General features: G+C 32.2%; 4 protein-coding genes across 10 annotated transcripts; 1 reads left to right on the top strand and 3 right to left on the bottom strand.

Annotated features, from left to right (window-relative positions):
- Positions 1-1,796: 1,796 nt before the first annotated feature.
- Positions 1,797-6,517, bottom strand: LOC107427540 (sulfate transporter 1.2). 3 transcript variants are annotated; one of them, XM_016037928.4, is made up of 14 exons: positions 6,152-6,517; positions 5,289-5,644; positions 5,132-5,180; positions 4,839-5,043; positions 4,568-4,742; positions 4,410-4,475; positions 4,208-4,321; positions 3,996-4,112; positions 3,777-3,903; positions 3,402-3,688; positions 3,134-3,324; positions 2,938-3,023; positions 2,779-2,855; positions 1,797-2,350 (listed from the first exon to the last, which is right to left on the bottom strand). In XM_016037928.4, exons 2-14 carry the CDS (start codon positions 5,619-5,621, stop codon positions 2,207-2,209), a joined length of 1,971 nt encoding a protein of 656 aa, XP_015893414.2. In that variant the 5' UTR covers positions 5,622-5,644; positions 6,152-6,517; the 3' UTR covers positions 1,797-2,206. The 3 variants fall into 3 exon arrangements, with proteins under 3 accessions (XP_015893414.2, XP_015893413.2, XP_024933435.2); XM_016037927.4 differs by lacking the exon at positions 6,152-6,517 and adding an exon at positions 5,808-6,063; XM_025077667.3 differs by lacking the exon at positions 6,152-6,517 and having other exon boundaries at positions 5,132-5,201; positions 5,289-5,427.
- A 2,427-nt stretch (positions 6,518-8,944) lies between these two features.
- LOC107427539 (pentatricopeptide repeat-containing protein At3g03580) lies at positions 8,945-12,602 on the bottom strand. Of its 5 annotated transcripts, none has more exons than XM_048481223.2 (3): positions 10,214-12,602; positions 9,862-10,063; positions 8,945-9,083 (listed from the first exon to the last, which is right to left on the bottom strand). In XM_048481223.2, the coding sequence occupies exons 1-2, from the start codon at positions 12,531-12,533 to the stop codon at positions 9,924-9,926; spliced, it is 2,460 nt and encodes an 819-aa protein (XP_048337180.2). In that variant the 5' UTR covers positions 12,534-12,602; the 3' UTR covers positions 8,945-9,083; positions 9,862-9,923. The 5 variants fall into 5 exon arrangements, with proteins under 5 accessions (XP_048337180.2, XP_048337182.2, XP_048337181.2 ...); XM_048481225.2 differs by having other exon boundaries at positions 9,862-9,977; XM_048481224.2 differs by having other exon boundaries at positions 9,002-9,140.
- Positions 12,603-16,307: 3,705 nt separating this feature from the next.
- Positions 16,308-19,410, top strand: LOC112492895 (heavy metal-associated isoprenylated plant protein 3). Its single transcript, XM_048481555.2, has 3 exons — positions 16,308-16,838; positions 18,388-18,463; positions 19,028-19,410. Exons 1-3 carry the CDS (start codon positions 16,461-16,463, stop codon positions 19,147-19,149), a joined length of 576 nt encoding a protein of 191 aa, XP_048337512.1. The 5' UTR covers positions 16,308-16,460; the 3' UTR covers positions 19,150-19,410.
- Positions 19,411-20,506: 1,096 nt separating this feature from the next.
- Positions 20,507-26,939, bottom strand: LOC107427536 (uncharacterized CRM domain-containing protein At3g25440, chloroplastic). Its single transcript, XM_016037917.4, has 5 exons — positions 26,629-26,939; positions 26,393-26,554; positions 24,229-24,685; positions 23,264-23,665; positions 20,507-20,749 (listed from the first exon to the last, which is right to left on the bottom strand). The coding sequence occupies exons 2-5, from the start codon at positions 26,449-26,451 to the stop codon at positions 20,594-20,596; spliced, it is 1,074 nt and encodes a 357-aa protein (XP_015893403.3). The 5' UTR covers positions 26,452-26,554; positions 26,629-26,939; the 3' UTR covers positions 20,507-20,593.
- Positions 26,940-27,395: the final 456 nt, after the last annotated feature.

The following is a 27,395-nucleotide window of genomic DNA, read 5'->3' as shown; positions in this document are numbered from 1 at the left end:
CCATCAATGTCTTAAAAGGCCACTTACAGGAGCCGGGCTTAAACTCAGGCTGTCACACGTTGCTTTTTTTACTAGGATAATGATCTCAAATTCAAAACCGTCTATTTTATAATAAAAAATAAAATAAATCAAATGGAAACTAAAGTATTCCTTATGCATATGTTGTGCAAAGCTTAATACTTGCTCAAATTTGCAGCACTAAAGAGACTAGACAGAACATCAAATTTAATTGAGGTAATTGGATACTCATACATAATACAGAACATCAAATTCAATTGAGGTAATTGGATACTCATACATAATGTATATATATATATATATATTGTTATGGTGGATGTCCCATGTTCTACCATATCTAGTTAGACTTATGATTTCTGTAAAATTTTTTTTTCTTGCATCCCATCAAATTTGGTGAAATTAATACCATATCTAAGACAAAGTGCAAACTTATCAGAACAGAACTATGTAAATATAATATTACATAATTGAAATTTTTCTGTATCTATTTTTTTAAATAAAATATAAATGGGAAAAGAAAAACCATAAGAATTGCATAAGGCCCATCAATAACATTGTTATCAATGGTTGAACCAATATATTTTAAATCTAAATGCAACAATTTTTTTTTTTTTTTTGGTACCAACTTATGTGGATGATACGAGATTAACAAGCACTTAGAAATTTTTTTCCCTGTATGGAAGCTGACATAGGATTCTCTCTTCATAAATTCATTAAGTGTTTACCATATCTAAACTATTCAAATGAATTCTTATATCATAATTTCTTTAACTTTTAGGTTGTTTCAAGAATTAGGAATTTAAAAATATATTTGGGATTAACATGAATTAATGTATAGTTTATTTTGCCCTCTTAGTATTTTAGTAATTTTTTGAGACTCATATAATTTATAAATATTTTTAAATCTCAATTTTTAAAACAAGTTAAGAGTTAATAATAAAAATCTTGATAGTTTTCCATCAATTTGATCTTGAGAGGGTAGTGACTAAAACTATTCATATATTATACGTGTATAGATGTTTTGACATGTGCACGTTAAATAGAAAGTCCACTTTTGGTTTTTTTTTTTTTTTTTATGTTGCTTTGAGAAGCTATTTTATGACAAAGTGTTAAAAAAATAATAAAAAAATAAAAACAACAAAACTATTGAATGTATCACTATAATACTAATTTTCGGCATCCTTACAATGTAGTCGACAAACTCAAGTGGTGTCAAAGCATTAATTCCACAAATTCAACCTCTAGAGTGGATGCAATCATAGATTCTTTTCTTCCTTTCTTTTTCTTCTTCTTTTTTTTTTTTTTTTTTTTTTTGTGTGTGTTTGGAAGAAATGATATGTTCTTTAGTTGTCTTCCCGAAAGACATGAATTCTAAAGGTCTATGTAGTAATTATCATTACTTGATAATCATATTATTCTTTTTAAAATTATTTGTTATCTTTTTAGAATAATAAATTATATGTTTTATAATTATTACATTTAATATTTTTAATATTATACATATAAAAAAGTTCATATTATATATATATATATATATAGATATATAAATTTCTTTGACTGACTTCCTGATAAAATTAGCTTCCTCACTCTGCCCTGCAGGTATTGAGTTACAAATCTGTAGATGTGACTTTGCAGTGTGGCAAATATAGAGAAAAGCTGATGAGAATAATTAAAATTTGAGGGAAGATTTAATTCAGCTTTAAAAATTAATAGTTTTATAGTCATTGAAGCAACTGAAGCAAGGTAATTTTGATCAACAAGAATGTTAACCCAGATAATTCATGACTTTCCTCTTTTTTTAAGTGCTAAATTATTTGTTTCCTGGCCAACAAGTTTTATAAGAGAAACAAAAAGTTAAAAAAAGTACATAAAACCGAAAAGATAGACTGATAACTATGCACAACAGAAACTCAATGCTGTTGTGAATTGAAGGCCTCCTATATCTAGGATTTGGACTGAGAAAGACCACAGATTTTTTTTTTCTTTTGTGATGCATTTAATTGACCCTGAAGAAAGTTTTGGTGGATTACAAGCAAAAAGAACAAGTAACTCAGTGATGGTACATGAAGAAAAAGGATTCAAGATGTTTCTTAAAGCGTACGTCAATTAAGAAAACAAAACTTCTTCAATCACACCAAAAAGAAAAACGACCGGTACAAATTTCTAGCAAGTATTTGCTAAATTGGTATCAAGCTTCTTCAGTAGTCTTGGGAGCAAATGTAAAAATAGCATCGGCAACCGAAAGAAAAATCATGTTCTCCCCGATCAAGTCTGCAAACTTGGATGAATGAAGTTTCTCAATAACTATAGTCCCTGGGTTTGCTAGAGCAAGCTGTCAAGGTACAAAATGATCTCAGTTTGTTTTGAATAACATGGAGCTGATTATGATAATTAACTATTAGCTTTTCATGTGAAATGAATTGGAATTAAGAAGCTCAATTGTTTTTAAGATAGGTACATCCAATGGTGCATAAACAATTAGAAGTTATGAATAGTTAAAGACCATGATTTATACACCATCAGAAGCTATATAAGGGTCGAGATTATTTGTCAAACATATTAGTAGCCAACACTCTTATATTTGTGTGTTTGTGTATATATGTATATGGTAATTTGTCTTGGCAGAACAGACAACAAAAACCACATGTTGACATATTAGCAAGGAACAGTACTCAAATCAAGTACAAGTTCTTGATAACTGTAAGTGTGCATGAAATGTCTGCCTTAAATTGAATCGAGCTTGCACTTCTGGATTATTACCTGAATATCTCTCTTTAGAAGACTCCTAAACAATTCTTCCAAAGCGTGGATGCCACTCGTGTCAATATCAGTAACAGCTGTTTCAGTGAAATTTCGTTAGTACATTCTGTTAGTCGATACGAAGCAGGTTTGAACTTTTGAAAACTAGAGACTGCTTACGTGACATTTCCACAATCAAATGACGGATTTTAGGCTGACTACTTTGCTTCAGTTTCTCTTCTTCCTCATTCAACCATCTCAAAATTCTGCATGAAAAGAAAACAAGGGAGTTGAAGCAAAAATATTCTTAAAAATAGAAAATATCATATTGAGTTGGAAAGAAATTTAGATTTAAATGACTTAGGAAAAGAAATACCTCTCCTTGATATAGTTAGAGTTGGAGAAATAAATTGCAGAATCAACTCTAACAATCAGAATTCCAGGAACCTGTCTAGCATCTGGATATTGTTGGATATTCCTGTAAACACTAGTTCTTGAAAGCTTCCCGAGTATTGCAGTCCGAGGCCTTGTTACTTGTAACAAAATTTTTGCAAAGGATACAGAGACCTGTATATTGAACAAAAATTCAGTGCATGTTGAACAAGAACATGAAACACCAATGAATTTGTATTATTTCTTCTTACCGCAATCAATAGACCTATCTCAACAGAAATAAAAACGACTCCAAAGAAAGCTCCCATGCAAGCAATGAAGTCGAATTTGTCTATCTTCCATATTAGTTTTGCCGCCTCAACATCAACTAAGCCTACAACTGCAGAAATAATGATAGAAGCCAGTATTGCATTTGGGGTGTACTTGAACAGAGGTGTGATGAGCAGCAGTGTTAGGAGCACAACAATAGACATAACTATGTTGGAAACAGCCGTTCGGCAACCTGCCATATAATTCACTGCTGAGCGCGAAAAGGATCCTGCAGCGAGAATATTAAAGCTGAAACGGCAATGAACATGATAAAGATTCAAAAACTATACTCGCAAATCATTTTCACCCTTCCACACCTGTAGCCACATAGCAAGATGTCATTGAACCAACAAGATTCATTGTTCCTAATGCTACCATCTCTTTGTTTCCATCCAGCTGATAGTCCTTCATGGCAGCAAATGTTCTTCCAATTGCTATGGCTTCCTAGGATTAGAAAATCTCAGTTTTAGTACAGTGAAAAACTGATTGTGATTAACCATTATTTTTATCAAAGTACTTCTGTTGAAATTACTTACTGTAAGTGCTACCATTCCTGCCACAACACCAATCCTAAAGCCATGGGAAACATATTCTCCAGTGAAATATATTTCATCCACTGATGAAGGATTTATGCCTTTTTTGATATGGTTCACCTGCAAAAACATGTTTGGTCAATGAGTTTGCCATCATCTTTTCTTATTATTAAGAAAATATATTTAGATATGATAAATGTTAAAAAATCACTTACAACTTGAACGCCATGATCCTGAGCATGAGTTAAATACACCAAAAGGGTGGAGGCAATAACCGAAAACAAAGGTGCAATTGCAGGCAGCCAGAAGAGCTTCCTGTTTCTTTTTCCCTGACGGATATCAAAGAAGATTCAAATCAAGAATTCAAGTGAGAAACTTAGCACGTTAGGTAAGAAAGAGGATGATCAGGATCCTTACAATGTATTTAGAAATCAGAAGAAAAGCCAAGAACGAGATTCCTATGGCTATAGTCTGCCAATTCCACTGTAAAATAGAGTTTATAAGATTATAAGTTGATCCATTATGGTTAACATCGAAAAACAGAGACCAAAAGTGAAGTAGAAACTAATGATTACCCCATGATGTGCCGAGTTAATTACTGAACGCATAACAGAAACAATATCAGTCTTCTTTGTAAAATTTTTTATGCCGAGCAAACCTTTTAGCTGTTGAAGGGAAATTGTAATGGCAGCTCCACCCATAAATCCAACAATGGCAGCATGAGATATGAAGTCGATCAAGAAACCCAATCTGGAAGAACATGAGAAAAAGTTGCTAATGAGGTCTTATCATTGTGAACTAACTAGAAGCAGTTATCAACGTTGAAAAAAAAAAAAAAAAAAAAACCTGAAAATTCCTAGCATCATTTGAGCAATTCCAGCAAAAAAAGTTGTAGTGAATGCAAGGCGCCGATAAGCAACTGCATTTTTGGGATCAATCTCATCCTGCAGCATACTTCCAATCAAGAGAGAAACAACTGCTACCGGCCCTATGGCTATGTCTCTTGAGCTACCCATGAAGGCATAAACAAGAGGTGGAACAAAGCTAGTGTCTGTATTACAAGTGACAAACTCAGTCACATACTTTGGAAAGGGAATTAATAAAAAACCAAACTGCTTATAAGAAATCAGCCAACTCACATAACCCATTCTGCGGTGGCAGATTTGCAAGCTTTGCATATGCAATATCCTAATTCATGGCATCTTAGAACTGTGAGAAACAAGAACTTCAAAAGAAATATGCCAAAAAAAAAAAGGACAACCAAATGAACCATAATTTATATATTAACATTATTACCTGAGGAATACAGAGGCTAGCAATGGTAAGTCCAGCAATTAGGTCCCCTTTGAATTTATTAAGATTATATTCCCTGGACCAACCAAGAATAGGGAAAAGAGCTTCAAGACCAAGGACAAACTTTCTCGATTTCGGTTGATCCTTGAAAGGGCGCAGAGGGTCATCGGAAAAGAAAGTTTCCTTGAAACTAGTCATTAATTCTGTCAAAAGGTTTTGCTTTGGAGGTTTTCCAACCTTGTGAACATATGGAAAACGACTCGAATGTTGCCGTGATGAAGGTATCCTTGTGATATCTGTGTCCGTTTTGAGCTCATCTTTAGCATTTGCACTCATTGCAGCCAGATATTGGTACAAATCTATATCACCAAAATCATAACACAAGCTAATATCAATCAAACTGAGAATGACAACAATTTATACTTGGCAGACAGGACATGACCAATTTCATTTTCCAAATAAAACCATGTGAACCAAAGCCAAAATACCAAAGCAAGCTAAAAACAAATAAAGATGGTTTACCAGGACATAAACTTGATACGAACAACAAGAATACAAAATCTATCTCAGAGAAAATACAAGATAAGCCTTGCTTTATAGAGGTTATAACAGGAGATCCTACTTGAAATTCTATTACTAAGAAAGCAGTCTATGTTATGAATCAAACTGCCAAACATATGTTTCAATACATAAAATAATAGCACTACGGTGTTTTTAAAGGATTGTTAGGTTGAAAAATACATACATAGACTATTTATAAAGACTATTTATACAGAAATTTCTATGGTGGGCATAAAATATTAAAACTATCTTTGACTTTGCTATTTGGGCATAAAAGACAATCTCAAAACTATCTTTGAGCTTACTATTGGCTAGCTGGAGTGGTAATTTCCAGCTTGATGTATGATGTTCTTTTGCTCAAAATGGTGTTCCTAGTCTCTCTAATCTTTATTATAATGGTTTGGTTAAAGTGCTCAAAAGCTTTATTTGTCCACCACGTTCAGCCATTGAAAATGGCCATCGCTGGGAAGGACTGTAGATATCTTCACCACTAAAATTCTAGTTTTCCCATAATATTTTGGAACTCTTTCTTATCTACCACTTTTCTACTTTTCTTTTGGTATTAATTTCCACAATAAAATGATTGCTTTCCAGTGCGTTAGAAATCCGGGAAAGTGGTCAATTTCTTTATTTTCGACCGAAGGAAAGAGGCCAGATGATTGGTAGAAGGGTCAGAGTCATTTTCCATTAGTGACAATAAATATTGTAGCAGAGAAAACAGTACGTAAAACGAAAGTTTTAATTTTTCTGCGAATATTATATATAAAATTAATATTTTTTGGCATAGGGATAATCAGTCTCTCTCATGTAGACGCTTATTAGTGCCACCTGTCCTAAGATGAAAAATATTAAAGAGATTAAAATAAAAATAAAATAAAAAAAATCTAAGGAAAATCTGAAAAGACACATAATAATAATAAAAAAAAATTAATTGGAATAATTTCGTCAACCTCCCTTCAAAATTTACAAATAAACAAAACTGTCATCAATATTGGTTTTGAAATTCATAAACTGATTTTTTTTTTTTTTTTAATTTTTTCTATGGTTAAGCACAATGATTCAGACTCAAGATTATATAAGAAAATAGCATCTTTGCTACCAGATTGTCCTGAAAAAAAGAGACTTAAATTGGTCACTAATTATAGTTTTTTTTTTTTTTCTTTTTCTAATCGATATTGCTAATTAGAGTTGGTAACAAATGATGAAAAGATTGATTAATTAGTTGATGGGTTTTCAATGAATGAGCCTTAGCTTAAAGAGCTGCGTTGTTGTTGTTGTTGTTGTTGTTGTTGTTGTTGTTTTTGTTTTTTTTTTTTTTTGTTTTTGGACATACAAAAAAATAAATAAAATAAAAAGAGCTGAATATTCGCTAGATATACTTGACTCATTTTTTTATCTGTAAAGGTCCAATTTGTCATATTCAAAACCTAGAAGACCTAATCGCCGTTAGACAGATTTCATGTTCTCTTCCTTTTCCTGTTTCTGATTTTTCTGACCTTTCTAGTTGCTGGTCATTTAGATCGATATTGAAGCAATCAGTGATCATCCCCATATGTATTTCTTTTTCCTTTTTTTTTTTTTTTTTTTTTTTGGGGCAATAAATAAATAAATAAACAAATAAATTTTAATTTAAAAAAAAAAAGGTTAGAAAGGTAGTTAATGGCATACGCTTGCAACTCCAAGTAGTGGTATACATTCACATCAACTTCACAATCTGCAAACGAGTCCCTGACCCTGAATACACTTAAACTTTGCCTTCTTGGTCAAAATCCAAGTACCTTACCAACCCATAAGTCCACCATTTGAATAATATTATTAAGGGTATCCTTTTGTTTTACGCTAATCCAACCGGTTAGCTCATTTAGACTACTCCATAGGTAAGAAAATCATGTATGAAGGTTGTCTGTCTGAGTATAAACTAAGACTAAGAAATCTAATCGCAAATATATGGCCTGGGAAAAACTGGCATCTTCTTACAAAATTATGCATCAATGACATGGTTGATGACGGGAAGTTATATATCATTCATTGAAATTCCATTACAAGATTATGCTCCCTCAACTATATTTTTCTTCGGGGCATCAGATTCATCTTTCATAAGTCCTACAAGTTTATACAACTGAGTTCACTGTTGAAAGATCAGTTCTTTGCTATTCCCCAGTATTAATTGGTTTTCAATGAGAAAAAAAATTGAGCACGTTTGGTAATGTTTAAGTTCATGTCCTTGTTTTTTTGTTTTTCGTTTTGAGATTAAGCATAGAAGAATTTTAAGTGACTACTATGATATTTATAATGGCCAAAAAGAAAAACTTTTATTAAAATGAGCCTCATTTTATAAACAGTTAGAAATGACTTGGTGTTTTTTATTTATTTATTTATTTATTTATTTATTTATTATTATTATTATTATTATTTTTTAACTTGTAGCTAGGTGAGAAACCTAAATATTTAACGCATACACCAATCATAAACAATTAAAGTAAAACCTTTAAGAAAAAACTGAAAACGGAAAACCAAAAATATACATTATCAAACAAGCACTTACTAGCAGTTCATGCTGTAGATAGAACATTATCGAGAAACACCTCAATGTTCTCATAGCAGTTCAAGACACTCAATGCATCTTTAACCCTTTGTTGCACAATCTTGCTTCAATATCCATTACTGATACATCCCAAAACAATAAAGAAATAAGTTACTCAGAATGAGTGTAAATTATCACTTGAAAGGAAACAAACTATAAGATGCAAGGCGGTGAGCAAAGAAAAAGGACTCAAATATCAAGATGCATATCGTGATCAAAATTACTACACAGAGAGCTTGTTTATCTGGCAGGAATATTGCAAAAGAGAAAAAACCTTTAGAAAGAATAATTAATTGCTTCGGATTTTGAAGCTCCAAATTTGAATCAAATATCATGATGCATATAGAGATCATGTGAAGCACTGCTTACAATGGTACGATTCTTGAAGAGATCAGAACAGAGCTTGCACAGTTGTGGCCATTCACTTGCGAGTTTGCCGTGAGTGATCGTAGAGATGTCCTGTTTCAGTAATGACAAGCTCTTTCTTAGAGCCTTCTTTGCTTCCTTCAATGACCCAGACTCTATCACAACTTTTAACTGTGAAAAAGCTCAGGCTTGTTTCTCTTCAATTGTTTGGTCAGGGATTTCCATTCTCAAGAAAAATCCAAATGCAACTTGCTGCTTAAGCTTCAGGCTCTTTGCTTCTCCCCACACTGAAAGGAAGGTTCAAGACAGCATGTTAGTACAGGATTGAGGCATGGCAGGCTGGGCTGCAAAACCAAAAATCTCAATGCATCGCTCTGATGAATATAACTTTCCCATAAAGATCTCTTAGTTATGTTTCAAATCCATCTTCCTGCAAAATAACATGTATAAGTACAATAATTTGGTCTTGTAAAGAGGAATTTCAAGGTAAAGAACATTACTTAGGCATCTTGACCCGTCTTGTCTAACAAGATTAATTTATAATTATAGGTTTCTCTAGAGATATATATAGAGCTGGAAAAGTAGTTGATCAATGACTGCAAATAAATTGCTTCCGACATAGATATAATAGGTCATTTGTACCAATAGTTGAAATGCTGCCAATTAGTCATCAGGAATTCAAAGCTGAACAAAATCCCGCTTCACGGAAAAAAAAATAAAATAAATAAAATAAAACAACAACAGCAACAACAACTTTACATTTCATATCAGTTTCAGACATTAATTTTCTAGTTCTAATAGTGAATCTAACATTTCTATTTGATCGCTCATAAGATTAGGAAGAGCAAATGTGCTTCATATCCCAATATGTTATGAAACATCACTAGTATATCCAACTGCACATCATCAAATTTGATCCATAAAATGGGAATTGCATTTGCACAGGCAAAAAGGAAAAGGCATGAAATAAACTTAACTGAATAGATAGATACTACTATGTTATTATTCTTTCATCTATCTATTAACTTTATTGATCAACAAGAAGACAATGTTTAACATCCATACCTCTTTCACTATAAGTCCTCAACATTGAACCAAACAGAGAAAGGACAACAAATACAGCACTCTCAGTCAATGGCAGAATCCAAATTTTGCAGATGCTTTTGCTTATCTTTGACCCTCTGAATCGCAAATACTCCATGGTTATGATCACAAATAAAGGAATCCATACTTCCATATTTAAGCCAACTGCTACAAATGCGTTTTTCTGTATTCATTAATCATGTTACTTTTATCATTCACTACAAAATCACATGTAAAATGAGTCACAAATCAATTCAGAAGCTTTCTCTAGTCATCAAACCAGTGAGTAACCCTATAACTTTTTCAACTCATTATATTGTCTAGGGGACCCCACCTGACAAGCAAAAACCTTCTTTCTCAACCTCCATCCAGCTAGACCCAGGATCTTTTTTGAGTCCTTTAGCTTTCATAGATTTCCGTATTGCCCCAACTTGGTCCCACTTCCCCAAAGCAGCATATATATTTGAAGCTAAAATAACATACCCAGCATCACATGAATTAATTTCAACTATTCGATCCAAGACACGTGATGCAATAGTAGTTTCTCCACTTGCTCGACAAGCACTAAGTAAAGCTCCCCATATAGTCGCATCAGGCTTGAATGGCATTGAATGGATAAACTCCTCTGCCTGAGCTAACAACCCAGAACGTGATAGAAGATCAACTATACAGGCATAGTGTTCAATCCTAGGCTCAATTTTGTAGTCTTTCTTCATCTTGTCAAAGCAAGCCATACCATCTTCAACCAAACCAGAATGGCTACAAGCAAAAATGACAGCAAGAAATGCAAGATGATCAGGAAGAACATCAGTTTCTTCCATCTCCACAAAAGCTCTCAATGCTCTCTTGCCTTTGCCATGCATTCCATATGCAGAAATCAATGAAGTCCAAGTGACCACATCTTTCATCCTCATTTGCTTGAATACTTGAATAGAGTTTTTCAAATTACCACAGTTGGAGTACATTTCTATTAGTGCATTTCCCACTGGAAGATCTGATTCAAATTCAAACCTCAAAATGCAGCCATGGATCTCTTTTCCCTGTTTTTTGGCAGCGAGCGAAGAACAGACAGGCAAAATCCCTAACATGGTTGCCACATCTGGCATCAGACCCCCCTCATCCCTCATTTTTCTGATCATTCTGAACCCTAAACTACAGTCTTTATAATGAATACATGCAGAAATTACAGTATTCCATGTTACTACATCACGAGCTTTCATATTCTCAAATACCATTAGTGACTGCTCTACTCTGCCACATTTAGCATACATATCAAGCAGAGCATTGCAAACAACAAGATGTGAATCAAATCCCAGTTTTACTATATCACAGTGACTTAACTTTCCCCAGTTCAAGTTTGCTAACTGAGTAGATATAGAAAGAATCATCACATAAGTAACACAATCGGGTTTCATGTCAGCCTTCATTGTTTGAAAAAATTTTAACCCTTCATGATAACGACAATTAATAAAATAGCCATTGATTAATGAATTCCATGAGATAGAATCCTTATCTTCCATAGTGTCAAATACTTCTTGCGAAACTAACAAATCACCGCATTTTGCATACATATCAATTAAGATATTATTCGCTGTCGTATCAAATTCAAACTGACTTTTTTTAATGTAGTCATGAACACATTTTGCAAATTTGAGGTCTCGTAACTGGGCACAAGCATGGAGAACAGATGTTATTGTTAGCAGATCAGGTCTAAATCTATTTATCATCTGCATAAACAATTTGATTGACTCTTCGAACAACTCTAATTGAGAGTACCCACAAATCACAGTATTCCAACTAACAGAGTCTCTAACTACCATATTATCAAAAAGTTTTTGAGCATCTTCTAATCTACCACATTTGAAGTACAAGGAAAGAAGTCCATTGCTTACTAAAATATCTGAATGGATCCCAATCTTTTCGACCAACCCATGAATTTTTAGTCCTTCTTTAACATCAAGGAGACCTCCACATGCAGGCAAAACACTTGATATGGTGAAAGAATCTGGTACCAAACATTCCATTCTTAATTTATGATAAATTTCCAAAGCGTCCTCGAAATATGCATGTGAACTATACCCTGAAATCAGACTATTCCACGACACAATATCTCTCCTAGACATATCCTCAAACAGAAGTCGTGCTCTCTGCAAGTCATCAAATCTAGCATACATATCTACCAATGCATTACAAATATACAAATCCGAAGCAAATCCCATCTCCAAAATACACTCATGAACAATCCTACCCATCTCAAAATCCTGTAACAAAGCACATGCATTGATCACAGAAGGGAAGGTATACGTATCGGGTTGAACCTTCATTTTTTGCATTTCAGCGTAATGATGAAGAGCGTCAGAATACATCCCATTATGGGTTAGCGCTCTGATGATCGAATTCCACTGGTAGACATTGTTTGTGGGCAAAACTTCACGGAAAACCGAAAGAGAAGAAATGGGGTCTTTGAATTTGGCATACTTGCTTATAAGTTTGCCAGAAAGGAAGACGGAATGTTCAAGTCCGAGGGTGACAATGAGAGAGTGGACCTTGTGGAGTTGTTTGGAGTTTGAAGCAGAAGTCAGAGCTTCTGAGATTGAAGAATACAAAACTTGTTTGCTTTGCTGAAGTGGGATGGTGAACTTGGCGGTCTTCATGAATTATGACTTACGAGAAATGAGACAATTGCTCATAAACTCTCACCTATTTAATTTTCAGAAAACTATTAAGAAAAAAACAAAGTTTATATTATTAATATAAATAATACCAATATATAATTAAAAAAAATACGAAAATCAAAATAAAAAGTAATGAATAACGTGAAATTTTTGGAAATGAATGGTAGGAAAAACATTGAATGTTTACAAATGACATGATAAATTAAAAAAGAAAAATTCTTATATTAATGATAAAAAGGAATAAAATTGAGAAGAAAATATTTTTCAACAAAATAATTTGCTAAATATATGTATATTTACTGGGTCAGTCCATTTATAAGGATCATGAACAAAAAATGTTAAAAAAAAAAAAAATCCTTTATAAGGATCACTAAATTAGATATGCATATACGACAACTTTTAATATTTTTCCTCATTTAATAAAATTATAATATTTTTCATTAAAATCCTATGTATATATATATAATTTTGTTATGTATGCATGCACATGCACATTCATTGTAATATGAGCGTGCTAGTCAAATTATATATAATCGATCAAATTATATATAATTTTACCAAACATATCCAATAGCAAAATTATATATAATTTGTATCAACCCGAGTTCTGACATAAATCATCCTTCTCTTAGTAGTATAGAGATAACTATTTTTATTGCCTCTCTAATGTATTTTGTTTGGAAGTGCATAAATAAAATTTTATTCTCGGTGCTTGCTTTTCTGGTAATGAGGTTATTCGATTTAACATTATGGTGGAGGATTTTTTGAAGGCTTCTATGGCTTCTGCTGATTACTCTGTTACTTCTAAGAAGTGCTAGAAAGCTCCTCTCAAAGGATGATGGAAAATTAACACAGATGCAGCTTACTTTGGAGGTCAAGTTGGCCTTACTTTTGTGGTTAGGGACTGGAGAGGCAACCTTTTGTACCTTGCGTCCCAATGTATCCCATGCTCTTCTCTCCCAGAAGCTGAACTCAAAGCTGTTGTATGGGTGACTGAAGTTGCAGCATATCACAAGTGGGATTTGATAGAGTGGTCTTCTGATTCAGCTACGGTGGTTGAAAATATCTCTAAAGCAAAAGAACCTTCCAGTTGGAATACTAGATATGACTTTTTGTTAATTTGCTCCTGGTTTTCCAATTTCAATTGGGTTCTAAGTTGGGATTCTAGAAGCTCTAACTGCTTAGCGGACTGCATTGCTAAGTTAGCTTTAAGAGATAGCAAGTTTTTTAATGTGGAGAAAGTTAATCTGGAATCCCTTCCTCGAGTCATTTTGGATGCTTTCTCCTCTGATTTGCTTTCTGCTGGTTTTTGTTTGTAATCCCCTCTTTGGAGGAGTGTTTTGCTTTTGTTTTCTTTTTCCTTCTCAACGAATTGCCTTTATAAAAAAAATTAAATAAAAAAAAAAATAAATAAAAAAAGCAAAATTATATATATTAATTGACATGTTTTGTGTCCCATTTTCCAAAAAAGGATTTTCTTGCACTTTTACTCCTTAAATTTGGCCATAGAAGTTGCTAATAACCCAGAGTTTGATTAGATTGGTCTATAAAGCTAACTTATGTGCATTTTCTAATCTTTTGTAAGTTGAAGTAGTTATTCTATTGTTACTTTTGGTCCCAAATTCAATTCATTTATCATTTGTAACGATCAGTGTGGATGGATATATGACACTGATAGGTTATTTGATGTTTAATTTCACATTACCTGGTTGAAGATCACCGGATGGTTAAAATATAATAATAATCACTTTCAATTGAAGCATTTTCAAAATGGTTGGCTTCAGGGTTCAAAAGAATACTGAAGTTAAGTGTGCTCAAGCGATATCAAAGATGGATGATCTCTTGAAAAGCTTTGAATAAAAAAATCTCATAGATGAGTGACCTCGAATGCAAAGGCTAAATTAGGATAATATCGACAGAGAATGACAAATCCACTAATGGAATGACAGGTTTGCTAATGGAGGTGGGATGGTGACCTTCTAAAAGCTCTACACAAAAAATCTCATTCTAAATATTATGATTAAATTGGAGACAATATCGATAGAGAGTGATACGTCGGCTAATGGAGGTGGAATATTATAAATAAATATCAAAGCATGTACCCAACCGAAACCTCCTAGGAAGCTCTGAACAAAAAATCTCATACCAAATGCAGTAGATGATCAGCAAGTATGAATGGGTGTGAGGCACTGACAGACTACTTGATTTCCAATTCCATATTATTCGAGTATTATAGCGCTGAGATCTTTTCAGAACTGTTAGCTTTAAGGTTCAAAAAAATTTTGAAATTAAACATACTCAAACTCAGTAAAGAATGACTGATCCGCTAGTGAAGATTGAGCTATTAGAGATTCAAAGTAGATTTTCTAACTAAGATGACTTGGTACTTCATAGAGTAGGCTTTTAATTCACATTCAAGGGAGTAGGTTAGAAAGGCATGAATTTTATTTGTTTTACTTTTTTTTTTTTTTTCGCTTCATCATTCTTTTTGGTAGTGTATGTTCATATTTCAAAGATTTTTTTATTTTAATTCAAGAGAATTATTTAAAATTAATTAGTAGTTCAAACAAGTTCATTGTAGTTTTCCCTCATTTATAAGTAATCAAGAAGTAAGGAAGTTTCTCTTTTTTTTATTATTATAATCTTTTTGGCTCATAAGAAATAGGAAGGTTCAGCTCAACTTACTTGTATCAAATGCCATAGATGTGCTTTCTTGTTTTTTGTGGTAGAACAAATGCCAGGTGTTAATATAGGAAATGGCATATATAATTAATACCCCTACCGCAATTGAATCTTTACAAAGTAAGCGGCCGCCACCTTCTCGTCGGCGATCACCGTCGCCAAGAATGGCATAGTCGCAAAGCTTCGTCGTGACATACAGCAGCTATCCACATACAACAAAATTAATTAACTATTTCAAAATTTATTTAGATAATTTTTTTTTCTTTTTCCCTCCTGACAATGGCAGGTCAACTCCATGAATTTAAACCCAATTAATTGTATTTGAAGGTGAAGAAAGAGAAGAGAGAGAAACCCTTTTTTCTTTCTAGTTCATAGGTAAGAAAGTCGTTGTTAAAGTAGATGATTGTACAGTGTGCAAGTCTGAGAAATTAGTTGTAAAATTGACTACTATATGAAAAAGTCTCCAGAAATAATATCAGTTTTTTACCAGCTTTGTGTGTGTGTGTGTGTGTGTGTGTGTGTGTGTGTGTTGTGTTGTGTGATATCAGAATACTGACCATTCAATAAACCCATTTAATGCACAGCATCTTCTACTTTAACTAATTCCCTTTTCTTTCTTTTCCTTTTAATTTATATTTCCTATCAATATTATTTTTCTCCAATTTACCATTTAATTTTGAAAGAAAATTTAGGTTTTTTTTTTTTTCTTCATGTAGTTTCATTTAATTTACACAATCCATTTTAAACCCATTTTTTTACTTGAAATTAAATAGATTTGCATTTTATTTTAATACATTGCTAAAAATGTGAAAAAATATTCTTTTTCTGCTCTGACAGACATTACCTAGTATATATGCATATACACAGATAAAATTATTTAATGGGGGGGGGGGGGGGGTATATTTCAGTCAAAAATAGGATTCACTCTTTGCAAGGGAGATGAATAATTAAATTCTCTGTTCTGAACAATAAGTAGAGAAAACGACAGGGAAGGTGAACACATTCAAAACACAGTACAAATAAAAGTGCCTGTGCGACACCCCCATTCCTTTGTTAGATGAGTCATAAAGACTATGTTTTTATCTCTCTCTCTCTCTCTCTCTCTCTCTCTATCTCTCTATCTTCTCCCCATTTATCCAATCAAAAGTCCAACTTTTTTATACTCACTTTCTCCTCTCCACTAGTCTCACTGCTACTTTTTCTACTAGTACTACATTTTCCTTTATGAGCAACAATATGAAGAACACCAAGAAGAAGATGATGATGGGAGGCTTCATGTGTCAGTCTCAAGCATCAACCGCCATTTGCATGAATCCGGAGTTTGGTTCTGTTATTGTGCCTCGAAGAGCAACTGCTAAGAGAAGTAGCCTTATTCTTGATGATACAAGATTAACCAACAATGCCAAATACACCAGGCTTATTGAGTCTGGTAGGTTCAAGTTCAACCAGCTGAGTGATAAAAAACCAGCCTTTAACAATAATAACAACAACAACAACAATAATAATAATGATAAAAAAGAAGATCAAGTTTCACGGCTGCGTGACCCGAATACCTCTCAGAAACATCCATCAGTACCAGATTCATCCAACCATGCATTCCAGGTGAGATGTCTATATATTGTCTATATATATATATATATATTAGCAACTACATAGATGTATAATTTTTTTTTTTTTTATTTGAAACTATTTTACATTTTGGTTTTATTCGTTTCAATGAAATTCACTTTATGGAAAATTCTCATAGAAAAATGCACTGATGTATGTTCTCGCTCTTAAGCAGTCAAATTATAGATATAGAACATTCAATGGAACAGTCTGTTAGAAAGTGTTATTATCAGTATGAGATATCTTTTTTATTTTTTATTTTTTAAGGCATGCCCTGAGATGCAAGGACAAATTGGTACTAAGGGCATTTATCAGAAAAAATGGGGCGCATAATATCAGTATGTCAGAATTGTAAGCTATATGTGTGTGTGTGTATATATATATATATATATATATATCCACCAACAATGATTCTAGAGCCAGAACCACTGTATTGGATATATGCATATACGATTTTTATCTATTTAAAACATAGTTTTTGAATAGAAGTGTGAATTACCATTTGAAACATGTTCTCACCATATGTTTCACAGCAAATTATTAACTCTATATATGTAAATATTTTATAAGTATAAAAAGAAATATTTTTCTAAAAACTATATGTAAATTTATAATAGATAATGCGGTGATATAAAAAGTTGTATGAGGTACACGTCTAATTAATAATTATGAATTGATAAAGAGTTGTTAGAAGATCAAATCTGCCTATGCATGTAAATGTGTGTGTGTGTGTGTATATATATATATATAAATTAATCTGAAGTCATGCATTTACTGATTTTTGGTTGTTTGTTATTCTTTTACTTATTTTGCCACTATAAACAACAGTGAAATTTTCATTCCAATTTAATGTGACAACTGGTCACCCAAAAAAAAAAAAAAAAAAAGTTCAATGTGCATGACAACAACTTTTCGATAAAAGTTTCAAAGGCTTTTCGTTGTTATTATTACAATGGAACCCCAAGATAAACCAATAAAGTTTTATTAACACTTGGCTATTCATCGTGTTAATAAATCTTTTGTGTCATTTTTTCTCCTTAACCTTGACACCATATATTGACCATAAGAAAGGCCTAAAAATATTTTAATCCAATTTATATTATAAAGTACCATCTATCTCGAATTATAATATAGTTCGTAGTGGACTCCTTTTGGCTTTTGCATTGGAGGCATCTTAGAATACCAAACTATCCTCTCCAACTCAAATTTTACAACTCAAGGTAGAAATCATGACCTTTTTAAACAAAATCTTTTAGGTTTTTTTTTTCATTTTTTTTTTTTAATTTAGTCTTCATTTTGTAGTTAAATGATGTGATCTACTTACACCATCAGCCATACATCCTAATAATTAATCTGAGCTTTCAAAATATTTTTTTATCATTTCGTTTGATTTTATTAGATTTGTTTAAATTGATTGAGTCTATTTTTTAAAATTAAATTTAAAAGATTGATCTCATAAAATTTTAAATATACTCTCTTTTTTTGGTATATTCATATTATCAGCTAGACTTTCTGAGAGAGAAATTGACATATATGTTTTCAGGTGGTTGTCATGCGTGTCGCTCTTCATTGTCAAGGATGTGCTGGCAAAGTGAAGAAACATTTATCAAGGATGGAAGGTAATTTATTTTGTTTGTCAAAATTGAATCCAAAATAATTACTACGTCAATCATTTTCATATATATATATATATATTTTTTGTTTTTTCAAGTAAAAAACAATCTTCACAGATATATAAATAGAAATTTTAATTTTATGGTCTGAGTTTCTTACAAAAAAAATAAATAATAATAATAATAATAGAATTTGTACAATTTAAGTTTATTTTCTGGTTTTAAAAAACAAAAAATTGCCATAGCTTACCAAATTCCTATTTTTTCCTCTTAAAAAAAAAAATCTTACTTTTAAATAATTTTTACAGGGTCACACAATGATTGGTGCTAATTATATGGAAAGATTAAAAAACTTATTTAAAAATACAAATATAATATAAATCACTGGCTATTACAAATATAATATAAATAACTGGTTATTAAGTATCACCAATAATAATAAAAATATAATATAGAAATATTTTTTTCTCAGATTATATTGAATTATTGCATTAAGAAATGAATTTTTTTTTTTTTTTGGCTGTGAAAAAAAAAATGCAAGATTTACTGGTGTATGGCTATAAATGGCAGGGGTTACGTCGTTCAGTATAGACCTAGAAACCAAAAGGGTAACTGTGATGGGACATGTTTCACCGGTTGGAGTCCTGGAGAGCATTTCAAAGGTGAAAAAAGCAGAGTTCTGGTCCTGTTGAACCAAATTTCATTGCTAAGTTTTTTTCTTTCTTTTTTTCTTTTTTTAGCCCTCTGGAACACCCACATGGTAGCTTTTAACATTTGATGGTCCCTTTATCATTTCAATTTCATTTTATATTTCTTTTAAAAAAGCCAAAAAATAAAAATAAAAAAGGAGAGGTTAAGGGTTGGTGGGAATTTGATGACATTCAGTACTGATGGTGATGTATGTTAATTTAACAAAACAATTTTACAACTTCTATTTTTCTCCTTTTAATTTATTGCAATTCTATTCAACTTACTTTTTTTGTTCATTTAATTTCTTATTTTATTAGCCTACTTAATAGGTAATGGATGTGGGAAAACACTCTCTTATGAATTATATTCTATTAATTTGACTTACATCTTACAAATTGTGTAAGATATAATTTATATATGTTTCAAAAGCTATAATATCTGTCGAAACTCTAATTTATTCTCTTCCAATTTTTTACATTACATGTAAATTGAAAATTTAGAAAAACTTAAAAATAAAATAGTACAATTAATTAAATAATATTTATATTGTTAACAAAATAACGCAACAGTTTTTTTATTTGTAAAATTAGAATACCTTAAAACTTAATTTTATTAGAAAGCTTATGATCACAAAGAAGTAAGAATCACAGATAGAAAATAAAGGTACGTAAACCATGTAAATTCAAAGGACCAAATATCATTTACATTTGGAAACCAATAGATCCAATGCTTGGTGCAAGTACCCTTACATTAGCCTCATTGAAATTACATAAGTTTGCCGTACATGCAAGTGAACTATTTAATTCATAAAAATTAAAACTTTTAATTTGCATGCTTAGATACTTACTAGTAAAATATGCATTCCAACATTGGTGCTTGTATAATGTGTCTTATTATTTTTGTTATTATTATTTCTTCCAAGTTTAGGAGCTACACTACCATTTCAAAAAAGCAAATGAAAGTCTAAAATAAGAACTGTACGGAAATTATTCAATTGCATTACAAACAATGAGAATTTTACATGTTTCTCTTGCTTTATAAACAGAATTAAACCTATATTCGTGTATTATCATTTATCGCTAGTCAATAAATTTATTTCATATAATTACTTGTTGAGAACAAATGGAATGATGCAAGTATAAAATATGATAAAATTTTATTGGTGGATTTTTTTTTATTTTTTTATTTTTATAATAGATGCAAAAATAAATAAGATATCCAATGAGATTGCTTTCTAGAGAGAATTAAATTAATTATTAACCATGTTTATGATAGTATAGTGGGTCATATCTTAAAGTAAGGCTGTTTTTTTCTTTTTTTTCTTTTTTTTGGTGCTAAAATGCTAAAATATGGTCAAGATAATGTAAAATCTCAATTGATTGTACCATTGATAATTTTCAAAAATATTCATCCAAAAAACACTATGTATAAATAATTTATATTTATCTATAATTTATTATCCACAAAATCTTGCGATGAATATGTTTTTCCTTGCTTATACCGAGCAAGGTGCCTATGATACTCTTCCAGCTCTTTCTCCAACTTTTCAATGAACTGACTTGTATGCTCAAGTGACTGCAAGTACTTGTACTTTTCCAAGGCCTGCAATGGTAAGAAATTCACCGATTATGTTATGCCAACTGAAAAGGAGTGTTCAATGATTTAGCAAACAAAATCATCATAATTATACAGAAAAAAAAAAAATTTATGTGAACCCGAGAAACTTAATTTATTTTCTAGTAAATCATTGGGCAAGGCTTCTCATCTCATTGTGCGCTTGTGGGAATGCCATATATGAGAATGAAAAGAAATCAAATACTGAGTTTTGGCTTGAGATATTCAAAGAACGTCAAATGAGACACATGACTTGAAACAAGGAGAGATAGCACAAATGCCTTCTAATAGATTTAAGCAATATAAGTATGTACATATATATGCCTTATGAAAAAATCAATAGAGCACATGAGAGTATAAATGGAAATAAGCATAGCCAGACTATGTGATAAAAATATACAACCTTCAAAATACATTATATTTCCAAAGAGACATTAATTCCATAATACCATGTGTCCTTGTATGCCAGCTAACAGCCATGGTTACCAAAAAGAAACAAACATCTCTCCACCAGCCAGCATAGTAAGAGTCAGACTAAGAGAGTGTGTGTGTGTGTGTGTGTTGTGTGTGCATATATCTCTGTTTGCAACAGGCTCCTCTTGTTTTCAATATAAGAGTGTCCATGTATCTCTATGTGTGCATATTTGACAGACTCCTGCTTCATATACATGTATATGTGTGTGTGCATTCTGATAAGAAATCCTCTAAATAATAAACAGAATTCACCAACTAAACTAAAGAAAATTACACAAAAACTCAGTTGAAATAATAAAATGGAGAGTCTATTTCAACTTCTTGGAAGAGAAGCCACAAAATTTTTGATTCTAAATAAGACTCATACAGCAGCCATACCATCACACTACCAAAACCATCCTCTTACCTCTAAAAAACTTTAAAATTACCAAACAATATATAGATACAAGAATGAGGATTCATCTAAGCACTGGCTGGGATTTTTCGATTCTAAATAAGACTCATACAGCACCCACCAAAACCATCCTCTTACCTCTAAAAAACTTTAAAATTACCAAACAATATATAGATACAAGAATGAGGATTCATCTAAGCACCGGCTGGGATTCATGTTGCAGGGGGGAAGCAACTTTAATTGGGCAATTGGTAAACAAAATGACAATGTAAGGAGACACCTCAAGAAACCTGTAACCATTTTACACTTTGTAGAAACTCCTAACATACATCCAAATAAGAAAAAAACTGTCCCCATCCCCACCATTATACCACATCTGCAGAGGAAGGATAGATATTTTGATCTTAGGCCACCTTTCGTAGCTCTAGAAAATAGGATATATCAAACACCAACTTCGTCATTCATACTGAGGTCCTTCAAATAACTCCCTCAGTGAAAGGGAATGCAAAAATAACTGAGAGAAGGTCAGCTGAAAGGAGATCCAGCAGCAAAGGCATACCCAAAATCTCACCCGACTACCATCTCCTAGGAAATTGATAAATGTGGAGAATTCAAATCATCCCTCGCTAATTTATTTCCAAAGTCTCATCCCATATGCACAATTAACCAACCTAGAGCACCAGCCTACTCTCTCACCCAAACTCATCTCCAAAGCCCCTCATCAAGGGTGACCCATGATCCATCATCAGCCCCACAACGACTAACACTAGTGATAATGTCATTTAAATAGAAATGTTATACATTCTCATAAAGTAGCACCAAGATAATAATAAAACCAGCCTTTAATCTTAATCATTCTAGGATACAATTTTTCATAAGAATCCAACTAGAACACGGTATAGTAGACTTTCAAAAGCATTGTCCATTTTCCTTAAATATTTTGATTATTTAACTAAAAATAGGAGATCAGTTTGGCATCAATTGACTAAAATAGCAGGTTCCTTTTTCCTTTTTCATTTACCAAGCAATAAAATTTAGCAAAGAAGCCTAAAAAAGTAGAGGCACAACAATATTACACTTGAACTTCATGAGAAAAAAAAAGAACTACTGGTACAAAGAAACTAAGTTCCAACATCTAAAAGATTGAAAAAACTCATAGAGAGGGAGATAAATAACAGAACTGAGGCATATAAATAAAATCTCACATACAACTCTAAGGCAACACAAAAGTAAAAATAAATACAACAAAATTTAACAAAAATAAAAAGAGAGAAAAATATAAGAAAAGATTACCCATATTGACATGCAAAATTTTAAAGACCTCTAGGTAACAAAAGCAATTTTTTCAAGTTCTTCTATTGTTACAAAAGATAAAAACTATAATATTATACAGCTCCTAGCCATGCTTCCATTGCCCAATTTTTGCAATAATGAGAACTGAACAACTCCAGAACCATGCACTTGAAGCTTTAACAGCAAAAACAACTTTACTCCAAGACATATATAGAGTAGGAGTAGAACCAACAATACCACAATCTTTCATTAAAAGAAAAAAAATAGAAAAAAAAAAAAAAAAAAAAAAAAAGAAAAGAAAAGAAAGGGTACTTTATAACGTCAAAGAAAGCTGAAATTACCTTGTTTTTAGAAAGGGTCTCTGGAGGTGACATCATCTCTGGCTGCACATAATTCTTTCCCCGGTAAAAGATTATGGTGTTGTTAGGTTTTATGTCAATGACGATTCCTTTGCTCAGGCGAGCAAGCTCTTCTGCATATTCATGAATTTGCCCTGGCTTACAAGGCCGACAAATTACCTTTACAGTCTCATGATTTTTCCAGTGAAGATGCATATTGAGAACAACACCCCCAAACACTCCACGCCTCCCAACCGGAACATAATGCTTCTTTTTCTCCCCAGTACGCTTAAGGTAATGTTTCTCTTCCTCGGTTAGGATTTCAGGATCATATGTTTCAGCTGGAGCTTTGGAAATCTCAAATTTTCTCAACTTCTCAATCAACCATGTTTCCTTCCGTTTTGCCTAAAAAGATTTTATTTTGGAAAAAGGTTAAGTAGATAAACAAAGAAGAACAAAAATGAATAGTGATATTAAAAGAAAAGAATATATGGAATGATAACTCAAGCCACAAAAAAAGAGTAGGATCATTTAGCAATCCTACTCAAATGGAAATGGAAAAACATAAGAACAACGGAATTTAGAAAAACATAAGAACAATGAAGAAATATCTAAGCTTAATCTAATCAAGCCAACTGTAATATATATGAATATATATAATCTAAAACTTTATACATATTAATGTTTTATTTTATTTTATTATTTGAATTTTATTTATAATAACTCTAAGTCATAATTTCAAGTTTCAAGTTCATATTCTATTGTGTTTCATATTATATAATATTAACTTCACACCCAAATTATTAATATTTCATAGTAACCGTTTAAACATAACCCTTGAATTTGAAGTAGCAGGCATAACAAAATTGCTCAATATGTTTGCATGGACAGAATTAAAAACTAAAAAGAACAGGCAACAAGTTAAAAAAATTAAACTAGTAATCTTCAGGAGACTAAGAAAGTTCAACCTTTTCCAGTTTATATCTAATCCTAACTTCTGGATTTGGGGAATTCATCTTCTTTTTGGCCTTCAAACGATAGAATCTTAGTTCATTCAGTTTAGCCTTCTTGGACATTTTCACTTGTTTGGTTGTCTTCTTCCCTTTTGGTGAAGAACCATTATGAGTTCCAATTGAAAACTTGATAATATTACTGTCTGTCTTGAGCTGAACTGATGTATTACTATTGTACCTAGAAAATATCCATTTTCTAAAATTGCTCTGGGCCACAAGCATATTTCTTCTCTGTACCAATGAAAAATCCAATGCAGAGATTGCATATGGCACTTCTAGAAGAGGCCTTGATACGCTGTAGCTTTGCTTATGCATACATGCAATGCATGCAAGGGTTCGTTTAAAGAAAGTGGCCGACAAGGAAATATCCGAGACTTTATGGGCTAGGCGACAGAACGGGACTAAAGAATCCCTGCATAAAGAATATATATTATCTATCACTAGAAGCCTTCAAAATGAAAAGGCAGCATGACAGACAAAAGTTAAAAAATTCTCCTCAATGGCTTAAATTAATAGCCATGAGTTTTTAAGATTAACTGATAGAATGGATGTGATAAAAACAATCCTATGCAATCATATTGGGCAACTCTTTTCTGAAATGCAGGCTTAGGGTAACACAATTTTTAAAGGATTGTGTTACAGATTGATTTTAACCCTGGTCCTGGATTTTTAGTTTTTTTTCATTGAGGCCCTAAATTTTAATATTTGTTTCAATGTGGGCCAAAGGATAAGAAATGCTTTAGCCAAAATTATGAAACTTGAGGCAAACAGAGGACTAGAAATATAATTAACTTAAAAAATAATAAATAAGGTTAACTATAGCATAAAATTAATTATACAGAGGTCCCACATTGAAAGCAAAATAAAACTGGGGCCTCGATAGAAAAAAATAAAAGGTAAAAAGCTCACATTGAAGCCAAAACTAAATTGTTGGAAAATTGAAAATGCAAGGCCTAGATGTGAAACTAAAAGTATGGAGGTAGCAAAAGTATAGTTATCCCATTATTTAACGACAACTAACAATCAGGCCTTAGTACCATGTTAACATTTCCACAATTCACAAAATGCTTAACTCGTTAAGAAACGAGCAAAACTACATGCATCAAGTAACTCAACAAATAGATTAACACTCCCTTCACACAAAGGCTTGTCAAATTACAGCATAGAAATGGGGCCTCAATGTGAAAGCAATTACTTGAAAAAAAAAAAAAAAAAAAAGAAGCAGGTTAGAGAGAATTGGACACAAAACTTGTTAGACAAATAGACTCTAATACTATATCAAAACTTTTGAACTGCTAAGAAATGGGTTCAGCTATGCATATAAAGCTGACACAAATAGACAACTGTAAAACTAAATATGAAATACTACGATATTTTTCCGGTCTTATGTTCGAATCCCACTAACCCTCATTTCCGTAAATTATTGTGCTTCATGCAAGGAGTGTTACATGTCTAGTGTTAAAACTATCTACCATGCTAGCTTGAGATGCATAGTTAATATATAAACGCTTATGGGGGATAGTTGTAAATTAACAGTTGGCACCAGCACAAAACTGTTAAAGTATTAGAAAATCTATGCTCCTTGAAGTGCATAATAAGGATTCAAGAAAATATTGGCATACCACTAAGATACCTATGAATTTTCAAGATAATAAATTAAAATTTAAAATCCTTCAGTTTATCCCATACAGGCCCTTTTCAATGCTTGTCTAATGAACTAACAATTAAATTTTCCAACATCAAGAAGCTTCAACTAAGAACATAACATATAATAGCAAACATAAAGTACCAATTAAAGCAATGGTTCACTTTTTTTTTTTTTTTTTTTTAAACAACTAGTAGCTGTCATTTTATTTCCTTAAACCTTCAGATTGGTCGGACGAATAAACAGCAGAAACAAGAACAGGAACAAAACAAAAAATAATACTCCATTTGAATCTCAGAATTTGTAGCCCAAAAGAATATAAAAATACAACACATGCTTCATTATAGCTACCATTTGGTGCAAAAACTATGTCATGAAAACAACTTCACCAAAAGAATGCATTTCAAAAAAAAAAAAAAAAAAAAAATCAACGTTCATGTAAAATTTGGATAAAGAAAACGGATATAATAGTACCTTGTGATTTTGCGGTGAAAAGCACGAGCTAAGCCTGTAATTGAACTGGAAGCAAACATTTTTTTTTTCAAATTTTTTTTATGTTTCTCTCATTAACTGCAAATTAAATCAGAATCCTCTATTTCTCAGGCGAAAGAGCCTCATTTAGTGATTTCGTAGGACCTGAACCCAACAAAATTCAATTTTAAGTAACCAAGCAGAACCCGTAAGATCGGAGAAAGAGTGAAAAGCTTTACGGAGTGAAGCGAGGACGGCGATATCGGAAGAAGGCCGCGAGACAAAGAGGTGGACGTCTGTGAGTGGTGGAGACGAGACGGAGAAACCGGAGACCGGATGGACGAGAACGCGACGGTGAGAATTTATCGTCGCCGTCGGTGGTGATAGGCGAAACCAAGCCGCCGCCGCCGCTGCCGTCGTCGTCGGTGGCAGAGTCGGCCGCCGAGAGTGAGAGTCCGTGAAACTGAAAGATATGGATACAACTCCAAATGTTATTTCTAGTGTGGTACGGAATACAGTAACAGGAAGACCAACCAATTAAACTTGTAATTAAAAAAATAAAAATAAGATAGTATAAATAAATAAAAGTAGGGGAAAAAAATATAGAGAAGTCCCCCAAAGTATAAAATAGTTACAGAAATACAAATATTTTTCAATTTTATAATTAATAAATGATTATTACAAATAGTTTTTCAGGACAAAAATATTGTAATTGTCTTCTTCTTTTTTTTTTTTTTTTTCAATTACCAAAAAACATTATATATTTAATTTTTTTAGTTTTACTTTTCAAAAATATACATGCTAACTAAACGTCTAGGTTAGAGATTATTTGTACTTCACTTTTAAACCCAAATGGAGCTATGGCCAATCCAATAAACAATGTTTTGATGCTCTCACAACAGAATTGTTGGTTATGAAAAAAGGTTTAGAATTGGATATTAATAAAGGATTTATAGTAAATATTATTGAAAGCGATTCAAAAGAAGCTGTAAATTTGGTTACGTCT

The sequence above is a fragment of the Ziziphus jujuba genome, chromosome 9 (assembly GCF_031755915.1).
Source record: "Ziziphus jujuba cultivar Dongzao chromosome 9, ASM3175591v1".
Lineage (NCBI taxonomy): Eukaryota > Viridiplantae > Streptophyta > Magnoliopsida > Rosales > Rhamnaceae > Ziziphus > Ziziphus jujuba.
Note: the sequence above shows the minus strand (reverse complement) of the source record. Positions and strands in the feature narration are given on the sequence as shown.

Bases quoted from the DNA above. Each gene is read 5' to 3' on its own strand.
- LOC107427540 (XM_016037928.4), bottom strand. From the start codon at position 5,621: ATGAGTGCAAATGCTAAAGATGAGCTCAAAACGGACACAGATATCACA. The intron at 5,044-5,131 runs GTGAGTTGGCTG...CTTGTAATACAG, and splicing joins GCCACCGCAGAATGGGTTAT to ACACTAGCTTTGTTCCACCT. The intron at 4,322-4,409 runs GTAAGGATCCTG...GATATCCGTCAG, and splicing joins TTCTGATTTCTAAATACATT to GGAAAAAGAAACAGGAAGCT.
- LOC107427539 (XM_048481223.2), bottom strand. From the start codon at position 12,533: ATGAAGACCGCCAAGTTCACCATCCCACTTCAGCAAAGCAAACAAGTT. The intron at 10,064-10,213 runs GTGGGGTCCCCT...TAATGAATACAG, and splicing joins AGAAGGTTTTTGCTTGTCAG to AAAAACGCATTTGTAGCAGT.
- LOC112492895 (XM_048481555.2), top strand. From the start codon at position 16,461: ATGAGCAACAATATGAAGAACACCAAGAAGAAGATGATGATGGGAGGC. The intron at 16,839-18,387 runs GTGAGATGTCTA...ATATGTTTTCAG, and splicing joins CATCCAACCATGCATTCCAG to GTGGTTGTCATGCGTGTCGC. The intron at 18,464-19,027 runs GTAATTTATTTT...TATAAATGGCAG, and splicing joins ACATTTATCAAGGATGGAAG to GGGTTACGTCGTTCAGTATA.
- LOC107427536 (XM_016037917.4), bottom strand. From the start codon at position 26,451: ATGTTTGCTTCCAGTTCAATTACAGGCTTAGCTCGTGCTTTTCACCGC. The intron at 23,666-24,228 runs GTTGAACTTTCT...AAATCTTTTTAG, and splicing joins TTAGATATAAACTGGAAAAG to GCAAAACGGAAGGAAACATG. The intron at 20,750-23,263 runs GTAATTTCAGCT...TTACCATTGCAG, and splicing joins AGACCCTTTCTAAAAACAAG to GCCTTGGAAAAGTACAAGTA.